Source organism: Perca flavescens, chromosome 7, assembly GCF_004354835.1.
Source record: "Perca flavescens isolate YP-PL-M2 chromosome 7, PFLA_1.0, whole genome shotgun sequence".
In the NCBI taxonomy this organism is placed as follows: Eukaryota; Metazoa; Chordata; class Actinopteri; order Perciformes; family Percidae; genus Perca; species Perca flavescens.
This window is the reverse complement of record NC_041337.1, coordinates 35,784,394-35,796,488: the sequence shown is the minus strand read 5'-3', so window position 1 is coordinate 35,796,488 and position 12,095 is coordinate 35,784,394. Positions and strand designations below refer to the sequence as shown.

Genomic DNA, 12,095 nt, shown 5'->3' with positions numbered 1-12,095 from the left:
TGACGGCAAAAATAAACCTGTCTTCCCCAGCTCAACCATGTTCACCTGCAGCTCTCGTGGGGTCGGAGCCACACCTGACCACGCCCCCATCAGTGATGTCACAGCCGGTGTTTCCGCTGCAGCAGCATCTTTTGATTCTCATTAATTTACACGTACATGGTTAGTTTGAAAAACGGAGACATTTCCCTTTGTTTGTGCCCTTCGTTTACACGCAAACGGAGAATTCTCCTCTGAAACCGAGCCAGAGTGGAGATTTGGGGAAAACTTTGTGTGCATGTTTGCACGTAAACTGAGACAAACGGAGGTTTAGGCAGCCGAGGAAGAGAGGAGAGAGGAAGTGATTTGTTGGTGTTATTGCTATTTTCAGGATTCTGATTGGCTAACGTGGGCTGGTCTGGTGTGCTCTTGGCTGCAATAACGGCATATATATATATATATATATATATATATATATATATATACACGGGTACGTGTAAACGAACACTTTTCTGAAAACTAACAGCTGTGCACGATGTTATTTTTCAGAACGGAGAGGTTGAAATGTCCGTTTATGAAAATAGCCGGCCACGTGGAAACTTAGCATCAGTCGCAACCCCCCGAAGTAGAAATCCGATCTGACGGCAGCAGAGATGGGAGTCTTTCCGCAGGTGTGAACTCACCTGTGATTGCGCTGCAGGTATTTTAGAGATTAATCCACAGTGAACGTGTGAACGTTTTAAAACCAGACCGTGTGTTCTGACGGACTCGGTTCAGCCTGTAAATATGAATCTGTACATAAACACATAAATCTATAATCACTGTGTGCTGGAAACTGAGGAGAAGAATCTGATCAGGTTCATTATCGATCTATTTGATATTTTATTACTGATGTTATGTGCTTTTGGTTAAACGTGAGCTTCAGAGGAAACCAAAGGGAAACTGTAAATGCTTCTTTTTTTCGTGTCTTATCGTTTTCCAAATCATCAATACGTTTGTTTTCAATTGATTTCCTTCCTTCCAGGTTTCAGAGAGATCCTGTATCACAGTCAGTGTTAAGCAAACTTTCATTAATGTGTATTGTCAGTTTTGAATTGTCTCCCTGGTGTTCATTTTACTTGTGTGTCCTCTCATGTACACACAAACAACTGTTACGCTAACTGTTATCGCCAAACTCCGCCAAACTGTTCATACAAAGCAAGCTAACTGTTAGCTGTAACGGGACTATGAAGACTAGTTCGCTGTCATTTACAAACTGTAAAGCAGAGATGGCAACAGTACTCCCTTCCCGTAGTCAAGTAGAAGTACAGATACTTGTGTTAAAAAATCCTACTGATTTAACTTCTTTACTAAAAGTAACAAAGTACAGGCTTGGACATTTACTTAAAGTATAAAAGTAAAAGTAGCCTTTACGAATGACAACCATTTTGTATGCAAAGCTACCTGGACCACACAAATGTTACTAGAGTGCAAGCTGAGAAACTTCAGTGGACATGGAAGAGAGGCTCTTTATATGCCGTTGCCTACATACACGAAGGAATGCCGCAGAATCTGTCGAGTCGTCTCGTTGTGGTGCGTCAAGTGCAACGTAAAATATATTCCCATCCAATCAGATGGAATTCGGTATTGTTGACGGCAACTCCACTGAAATTATTTGAAACTCAAGTAACGAGTAGAAAGTACCGATATTCATGTTAAAAATGTAAAGTAAAAGTAAAAATTCGGCACACAAATGAATAGCAAAGTAAAAATATCTGAAAAATTTACTTGAGTATAGTAACGAAGTATTTGTACTTCGTTACTTCCCATCTCTGCTGTAAAGTTACATAGAGCAAGCTAGCTATTGTTAAACCGTATGAATAGCTGTGTGACTTAAACTGCTAAGTTGGCTAACTATTAGCTATAGCTGGCTTTTATCTATAGACTGTGGTTAGCCAGTTAACAAACCAAAAACTGGCAAGCTAGCTGTAGCTCACTGTTATCTACAAACTCTAGAGTTCATGCAGTCAGTTGAAGGGAAAACGAGCTTACTAAACGTTAGTTGCAGCTGCCATTTATCTAAAATTCATAGCTAGGTTAAATGCTAGTAAGCTAGCTGTTGGCTACTGTTATCTCACTGTTTACTTATTGTTATTTACAAACTTTCATACAGCCAGTTATAGTTATAGAGCAAGCTAACTGTTAGCTATTGTCTGGAGCCAGTTGCTAGGTTTGCTGGCTTTTATCTATTGGACTCTATTAGCTCATAGCTAACAGCTAGTTTAGCTAGCCAAAAACTGTTTATTACCCCACCTGTTTAAATTATATTTAGGCTTAAAGTTCTGCATAATTAAGGACGTGATCACTTTGAGAGACACGTAGCTGCTGGCAAAAGAGGCAAATTTACAAAAAAAAATTCTGTGTGATTAATTTGCACGTCAAAACATTTTTTTGAACCATTGTTTTTGTCATGAATAGCTTCACACAGAACGACATAAACCAAACTGCAGACTCTGCAGTGTGGATAGTTTTGTTGCAAAATATTCCCAGGCGATTATTTAGCATTTTCGTGTCGTATATTCATCACATCCCCTGTGTGTAAAGGGCCCAAATATATTTGCCTTTAACTAGGCGTTCACGTACGTAAGACGGTGTATCCTGTGTTTTTTTTGGAGCGTAGGTTGTGCACTATTTCAGAAATTAACATTACGTGTCCACAAGACGTAATTCAGCACATGAACGTGTGGGAGCGGTATATCATCTGACAGGCAGGTCAGCAGCTGTTCCACACTCTGTTCTGCCCCCTAGTGGAGACACGTTTAATCCTCCAGGTACACGCAAAGTACACAGGCAAGTATGTAAACAATGCAGTTTGTGCCACCACTGCTGGTCTATGCTTACGCATTGTTAAAAAGCTAGTATATCTGGGCCTTAACGGCCTGTAGATGCTCCGCCTCTTTGCCCATTTTTGGCGACAGGGAGCCACCGGGAGCTGTCCCACTTTGAGCTTCATTTTTTTGGCTCTTCAGAAACTTATGGGTGACACCAAGGAGACAACGTCCACGTTTTATACCGACTCCAAACTACGATCGATACGGTTATAAGCAGGCAAGTCTATATCCACGAACTTCCACTTCCGGGATTGCTCCGTTGGCGCCGGATGTCGCTCGTTTCGGCCGGATGTCCCGTCCCCTTCCTCTGTCTCTGTGTTGGGGTTCTAACCTCCGGCTGATCTGTGAGGACTATGGTTACCTGCTCCTCAGATCTCTGCTTACTTTTAAACGTCCACATGTTCCACCGAAACTAGTTCCTTCCAGAGGCTATTTAGCAGAGGCACCGTGGCTCCGTCCGGAGCTTAGCCCCGCCCCCAAGACGATTGTGATTGGTTTAAAGAAATGCCCAATAAACCAGAGCACGTTTCTCTCCCGTCCCAGAATGCTGTGTGGACTCGCCTGACCCTCCTGTGCAGCGCTGTGGAGGAAGGTCTGACGATGCCAGACTATAAGCAGGCTAACAGTTATAGCTCTAGCTATATGAACCTATGTCTGGATCCTGTTAGCCAGTTATCAGAGATACAAATGCGATTTCAGTCATTTAAAAATCAGATACAAAGCAGGTTGTTGTCTTAATACATCCATGGATATGTCAGATTCTTCCATAAAGGGATTTTTGTTAGTCTTCTTATTGATGTTGTTCTGATTTATGACATGTATGTTAACAAACATCCAGTGTATTGTTTCTGTGGAGCATGTAGTCTGAATATGATCTCCATATGTTTTATTTAGCTTCATGTTTTGTTTTTATAGATTCAAAATTTTATATATAGAAATAAAGTCCTTCTAGAAAAATAGTTTTTGTGGATTTTTTTTGTTTCCTCACAAACGGCAAGATATTAACACAGTTTAGAAATTAAGTCAGGATGATTAATAAAACTTTTTAACATTTTACTTTTTTTTTTAAGCTGATGGATTTACAAATATATTCCTTAAACGGAGCAATTTAATAAATTTTATACGTTTTAAGTACTGTTTAAAATTATAACAATAATAAATTCAATCTCTTCCTTCACAATAATAATAATATATTTTGATTATTTACAAAATAAAGTCAGGATGATGAACCCATTTAAAAACATAGATAAAAAAATGAATTAAGTTTTAATTAATTAAATGACGTGGTCTCTAACTTACTTACTTTCTTCGCCTATGGCTCATAAGGCTTCAATGAGACTGCCCAGAAAGGTGAAATCTTCCACAAACTTCCACAAAAAAGTGATCTCTCTAAGGTGTGTCCTAACCTTCCCCCATTGCATGCTGGGATTGACTCCAACAACAGTAGAAAATGGTAAACGTTTTCTTTTTTTAACCCTCCTGTTATCCTTGGGGTCAAATTTGACCCATTTTCAAAAAGTTTTTACTATATACCACAAATGTGGGTTTCTTTCAACCAAATTGTCACAATAAATAACGTGGATGGTTCCATACAACGCTCTTCACAAGTTAAATCAATGATCAGTTCACTATTTTCATTGAATTTGGGTGTTTTATTCAATTTTATAGCATTAAGCGCAGCAAAAATCAACAAAGACATCGGAAAAAGTGACAAAAAACTACATTTTGACCCAGAAAATCAAAAAGTTGCGTGTTCGACGGCAAGACAACACAATCAGAATAATTTTGTCATTGTAAAACATTGTCACAACGAAATTTAAGTGCTACTCCTTCTGGTGCCTAGAAATATTCATTCATACGCACACGCCACCCCCTTCCACAAGCCATATCCTCACATACACATAATGGGACAGGTGCTCCTAGTGCATAGTAGTATACATTCATACACTTACTCATGCAGTACTCTCACAAAAAGATCACAGTACTGGACAAGTGCAATGCAGTGCAAAGCAGGCGAGATAATCATTCAGCATGATGAAGTCCTATTTGTGTAATTGAGTGTTTGGAGTTGTGATGGCTGTGGGGGAAAAGCTGTCTCAGAACCTGGGTGTGCGGGTTCTTCTGACAGACCTGAAACGCCTTTCTGAGGGGAGGAACTGGAAGTGTTCGTGGCCTGGGTGAGAGGCAGACTGATCTCATGAATTAACGTATGTATGAAACGCCAATTTGTATTCCATTTTTGCGTGTTATCAAGACGCATAATCGCATTTTTGCGTGTATATCAACGCAAATCGGCCGCCATTGACCTACGTTGCGAGTCAATTTCCGCCATAGCGAGTAGTGTAAAGGAACGGGGGATTGGGTAAGGAGGGAGGTTGGGTTGGTGGACGGGTACAACACAGGACTTTCACCCAGGAGAGCCGGGTTTGTGTCCCGCGTGTGGCGATTTTTTGGCCGTTTCAGCCGTTTAATTTTGTTAATTTTTTTTTTTTTAATAAGCCTTATCCAATTTTTTGGGCTGTTTCAGCCGTTTTATTTTTTTTATTTTTTTATTTCTTTTTTTTAATAAGCCTTACCCAATGTTTCTTTCCTAAACCCAACCAGTTATTGTTTTCCTAAGCGTGTTTTTGTCGTTATTTTCCGTGTTTTTGTCACTGTTTTGTTACTAAAGCCTTTCCCTGTGTTCTTTTCCTAAACCCAACCTTTTCTTTTTTTTTATTTTTTTTTTAAACCGGCGTGTGACGTAGTTCTCGCGATAGTATGTTGCGTTCTCGCGATAACACGTGGTGGGTATGTTTATATCAGCTGTATACAGCGTAGGCATACACGTGGATAGCTGAAAATGCGTACAATAACACGCCATTTGGCTTTATGAAAGTGGCGTGTATATTTACGCAAAGTCATGATGCCATGTTGTGAGAGGAGTCCCTGATTATGTTTTTTGCTCTGCTGAGCGGGACGAGGCGATGCTGTCGAGTATGGGCAGCGAGCAGCCAATGATCTTTTTCTGCAGACCGGATGACCCTTTGCAGTGATTTGTTTCTGCGCCCCAGTGCAGCTTGGGTTAAATGCAAACTGTTCCGTATGTATTTCTTCATCTGCAGGTGAGTGAAGCTGTGTGCTGTGTGCTGTGTTGGCGTTGTCGTCCACCAGGGGGCAGTGACTGATAAAGTTCATTATTGCTGTCGACTCTTTCACTGATCAGAATCAGAGTTCAGTCTCGCTGATCCTGAAACACTTTTATTCAGTTCGAAAAATGCTCGTTAAAGCATTTATAATCAGCTACGAATCATATATTCTCATATATTCTCATTTCTGAGTGTCTCTCCTCTTTCTGAGCATGCAATCCCCTTTAAACTATAACTGATTTACACTACAGGTCAAAAGTTCACTTAGAAATGTCCATTCCACTCCACTCCAGACAGAGTACCAGCTGAGAGTTGTATTGTTTTCTTAATCAGGGCAGCAGTTTTCAGATTACATTATGTGCTTACATAATTGCAAAAGGGTTCTCAACTGTTGTAGAAAGAAGTGGCTGATCTGTAATGCAATATCTACATTGCCCATTATCAGCAACCATTCATCCAGTGTCCCAAATAGGGCTATGCAATATATCGATATCATATTGATATCGTGATATGAGACTATATCGTCTTAGATTTTGGATATCCTAATATTGTGATATGACATATGTGTCTTTTCCAGGTTTTAAAGGCTGCATTACAGTAACGCGTTGTCATTTTCTGAACTTACCAGACTGTTCTAGCTGTTCTATTATTTGCCTTTTTCTCCACTTAGTCATTATATCCACATTACTGATGATTATTTATCTAAAATCTAAGTGTGAAGATATTTTGTTAAAGCACCAATAGTCAACACTACAATATCTTTGCGTCATCGATATCGAGATATTTGGTCAAGAATATCGTGATATCTGATTTTCGCCCCATTGCCCAGTCCTTGTCCCAAAGGCCCATTCTGTTTACAAATCTGATATCATTTTAAAAGGCTAACTGAGAAAACATTGGAGAACCATTTTGCAATCATGTAAGCACATAATGTCATCTGAAAACTGCTGCCCTGGTTAAAAAAACAATGCAACTGATCTGAAGTGGAATGGAAATTTCTAAGTGACCCCAAACTTTTGACCAGTAGTGTACGTAGGAGACAGGAAAAAAAGGAGCGCTTCTTTTCGGCGCTGGTTAAAAAAAAGTCTAAGCAGGTGCTCTTTGGTGCAGGGGTAAGCCAATAGTACCAAGGCACTCTTGCTGGAGAATATATTAGAAAAGCAGTCAGGGTTTTTCATAGTGGCCTGTGTGTCGCAACACGTTGGTGCATATTTTTTTACCTTTTTTAAATAATAATAGTGGTAATAATAACTATTTATATAACACCTTACAAGAAACCCATGGACACTTTACAGGATCACTGTGGCTAAGCTGAAGGAGATGGTCGGCTGTGGTGAACAGGTGGTTGTTTCAGGAGTTTTTTTTTTTTTTAAATGTCCAGGGATGTAGCATTGTGGGTGGTGATGGCGCAGTGGATATGACACATGCCTTTGGTGTGGGAGATCTGGGTTCAAATCCCACTGCGATACATCAACCAATGTGTCCCTGTGCAAGGCACTTAACCCCTAGTTTCTCCAGAAGCATGCAACCTCATATATATACAGCACAGGCCAAAAGTTTGGACACACCTTCTCATTCAATGCGTTTCCTTTTTATTTTCATGACTATTTACATTGTAGATTCTCCCTGAAGGCATCAAAACTATGAATGAACACATATGGAATTATGTACTTAACAAAAAAGTGTGAAATAACTGAAAACATGTCTTATATTTTAGATTCTTCAAAGTAGCCACCCTTTGCTTTTTTTGATAACTCTGCAAACCCTTGGTGTTCTCTCAATGAGCTTCATGAGGTAGTCACCTGAAATGGTTTTACCTTCACAGGTGTGCTTTGTCAGGGTTAATTAGTGGAATTTTTTCCCTTATTAATAAAAAATATGTGTTCATTCATAGTTTTGATGCCTTCAGTGAGAATCTACAATGTAAATAGTCATGAAAATAAAAAGGAAACGCATTGAATGAGAAGGTGTGTCCAAACTTTTGGCCTGTACTGTATATATGACATATGTAGCAACTGTAAGTCACTTTGGATAAAAGCGTCTGCTAAAAGACATGGTATGTGATGTAATGTAATGTAATATCTGCAGGGAGGCTCAGGGCTGCATCACTAAAGGCATCGCTCTCTGAAGGTACAGTCTGGTTCGGGGACCGGAGAGCAGGCCAGCGGCTGAGCACCGCAGATTTTGGGGTGGGAGCCACTGAAAATAGCCCTCATAAAGTCACTATTTTCCTCCGGTTTGATAAAAAAAATGTACGTTTTTTTATGATTTAAGTCTTCAACAGGAACCAATGGGCGTGTGTGTGTGTCTTTGATGTCGGGTTGGTCGGCCAGGGTTGGGTCATAGGTCAGGTGGCGTTGTCATTTCAGTGCTTTCCTGTTTCCTGTTTGGACGTCCTGGCATGCCGCTTCAACAAACACACAGTTCCTGTCCCGCCCGAGCCCGCCCCCCCCCTCCCCCCTCCCCCCCTCCCCTCCTCCCCTCCTCAGCTGTCCATCACAGAAACATTAGTCTGAAAGTTCCCATTATTTCTGCTGCAGAGAAACCGAAAAAAATCCCATCATCCTCTCTGTCACACAACACAGAACTGCATTTATTTCATAGACATGTTTAAGTTTGACTCGTAAATGACCCCACTAATAATGCCCCGAATTGTACCAAACTTCTACACTAGTACAAATAGGTTATGTACTCATAAAAACGATGGATTGGAAAGTTTGAAACTACACCAGGAGCTTATTGAAATAACGCTTGCCTGATGGCGTCTGCTCTCTGCTGCTACCGCTACGAACAACGGCAGTAAGACGAGTGCTTAGGGGCCGTCTGCAAGCCACAACACCAGAAAGAGATACAACTAAAATATTTATTAATTTATTGATTAAATAAGGAAGTGTCTCCAAATTTATCTCAATTATAACTTGTCTCCTCCTAGTTGTACTACAGTAACCTGACTCCGCCAGATGCATCGCTTCGCATTTGTTCGGCATATCCATCTGAGAACTTTTGGGAAGGGGCTCGAAAAGTGTGAAATAACTGAAAACATGTCTTATATTTTAGATTCTTCAAAGTAGCCACCCTTTGCTTTTTTTGATAACTCTGCAAACCCTTGGTGTTCTCTCAATGAGCTTCATGAGGTAGTCACCTGAAATGGTTTTACCTTCACAGGTGTGCCTTGTCAGGGTTAATTAGTGGAATTATTTCCCTTATTAATAAAAAAGCAAAGGGTGGCTACTTTGAAGAGTCTAAAATATAAGACATGTTTTCAGTTATTTCACACTTTTTTGTTAAGTACATAATTCCATATGTGTTCATTCATAGTTTTGATGCCTTCAGGGAGAATCTACAATGTAAATAGTCATGAAAATAAAAAGGAAACGCATTAAATGAGAAGGTGTGTCCAAACTTTTGGCCTGTACTGTATTTTTGTTGTATCCCTTTAACGTCTGCAGCAGAGTCACTCGAAGCGACAGGATAGCTTCAAGGGCAGGAGTTTGCTTTCATTTCATCATCTCATCCCATCTCCTTCAGTGATTCACACTAGTTCATTACAAATTTGCACAGGGAAATGACTGTTTTGTCCTAGGTGTCTCGCAAACGCAGACGGGGTGAATTTATGAACAAAAGTGTGAAAGTAGACTTCAGAGCCACCTTTGCTTTTTTAGGGGTCTAAAATATGTTTGGAAAAAAAACGCAGCTCTGTGACAGGAAGTCAGCGCTCATACAGGAAACACTGCTCCCAGTGTTGGCACCAAATGTCGGCCCAACAAAGAGACATACATCTGAACAATAAGATAAGGTAGTGAAAATGACAGAAAACATTCTACGATGTGAAGATGCATGAATGTTAAAGTCAGAGATGATGATCTGCAAAGATGAATCGATTAGTTGTCAACTATTAAATTGATCGGCAACTGAAGTAAAAAGTCTGTGATGTCAGCTTGTTAAATGTGAATATTGTTCTAGTGTCTTCTCTCCTCTGGGACAGGAAACTGAAGATTCTTTGAGTTGGGGACAAAACGAGACATTTGATGACGTCATCTTGGGCTTCTTGGGAAACATTTTTCATCATTTTCTGACATTTTAGAGACCAAACAACTCATCCATTCATCCGGAAAATAATCAAGAGATTAATCAACAACAGAAAGAATCGTTAGTTGCAGCCATGCTTTCATTCAGTTCATCTGAATTCAGGCTTTGGCCCCTATCTCGCACCCGGCGCAGCGCAGCGCAAAGCCCGTCGCAAGTCTCTTTGCTAGTTTAAGACCGACCCAGTTGTCAGTTTCCCGTCCAGCGCCTACATAGTTTAAATAGTAAATGCACCTGCTGCTCTTACAGGGAGGTGTGTTCAGGTGCATTCTGGGCAGTGCTGGTCTTACAGGGAGGTGTGTTCAGGTGCATTCTGGGCAGTGCTGGTCTTACAGGGAGGTGTGTTCAGGTGCATTCTGGGCGTATTGCTATCTTGAGGCAGTGGGTAGTGACGGCGCCATTGACCAACAAAAACCTGGTCTAAAGTCAATAACGCAGCATTTCATTGTTATTTTAACAGAGCATTAGTAAAATGCTACTAGGCTCGTGCACAGCGCGTGTACACTATGCTTGTTACACACACAGGGACGCACAGCAGCACACACACACACACACAGGCAGAAGATCACAAATATTACGGTGAAAATCCTCCATCATAACAGCAATGCTCCAAGGTCCAAACGCTCCTGGCTTTTAAAAGGAATGGTAGATGATCTCTGATTGGTTGATGAATGGGAGATGATCTCTGATTGGTTGATTGCATGTTACGCCCTAAGCACACCTCTGATTAATGAAGACACTAAGAACAACCCTTTAGGACCAGGCGCCCGGCACACAGACACTTTTTACTGCCGTCAAACTAGCAAAACTGGATCTGGACACGCCCTAAACACACCTGCACCAGGCGCTGCACATCGTTAAAATAGGGCCCTCACTGCGCTACGCCAGGTACGAGATATCGGGCCCTTTGTGTCCTTTGTTCATTCAATCTGGTAAATGGAAAAACAAAGAAAGAAAGAGTTCATCTTTCTGTTTTCTCCAGCGAGTCACTGCTCTTGACATCATCTTGTAGTCCGTCTCTGATTGGCCGGTCTACGAGGGGAAGCAGATGGAGCAGCACTCCAGACAGACCTCCAGGCAGTCGGACGAGCCGCAGCAGTCCTCGAGTATCCCACAATCCAACACGGCCTGACACGCCTCCTCCGTACAGGCCGCCTCCCCCGCTGCCTCCACGCAGCAGCAGCAGCCGGCCGCCGAGTCACAACAGCCGGCTCCGCCCACTCCGCACACCAGACACTCCCCCAGGGCCGAACACATGGACAGCAGCTCGCAGAACAGGCAGGCCAGGAGACAGTGAACGCAACAGTCTGTGGAGACAGAGACAAGCAGAACAGACAGGAGACAGTGAATGCAACAGTCTGTGGAGACAGAGACAAGCAGAACAGACAGGAGACAGTGAATGCAACAGTCTGTGGAGACAGAGACAAGCAGAACAGACAGGAGACAGTGAACGCAACAGTCTGTGGAGACAGAGACAAGCAGAACAGACAGGAGACAGTGAACACAACACTCTTTGGAGACAGAGACAAGCAGAACAGACAGGAGACAGTGAACGCAACAGTCTGTGGAGACAGAGACAAGCAGAACAGACAGGAGACAGTGAACGCAACCGTCTGTGGAGACAGAGACAAGCAGAACAGACAGGACACAGTGAACGCAACAGTCTGTGGAGACAGAGACAAGCAGAACAGACAGGAGACAGTGAATGCAACAGTCTGTGGAGACAGAGACAAGCAGACCGGCCAGGAGACAGTGAATGCAACAGTCTGTGGAGAACAGAGACAAGCAGAACAGACAGGAGACAGTGAACGCAACAGTCTGTGGAGACAGAGACAAGCAGAACAGACAGGAGACAGTGAATGCAACAGTCTGTGGAGAACAGAGACAAGCAGAACAGACAGGAGACAGTGAATGCAACAGTCTGTGGAGACAGAGACAAGCAGACCGGCCAGGAGACAGTGAATGCAACAGTCTGTGGAGACAGAGACAAGCAGAACAGACAGGAGACAGTGAATGCAACAGTCTGTGGAGACAG

At 41.9% G+C, this 12,095-nt stretch overlaps 1 protein-coding gene across 1 annotated transcript in view; it reads right to left on the bottom strand.

The window, feature by feature from the left end:
- Window positions 1-11,092: 11,092 nt before the first annotated feature.
- Window positions 11,093-12,095, bottom strand: part of zgc:113363 (myoD family inhibitor domain-containing protein) — an 11,041-nt gene continuing 10,038 nt past the window's right edge. Inside the window, exon 5 of the mRNA XM_028582647.1 lies at window positions 11,093-11,367. Coding sequence (XP_028438448.1) covers window positions 11,093-11,367 — 275 coding nt within the window. The remainder of the gene's footprint in view (window positions 11,368-12,095) is intronic.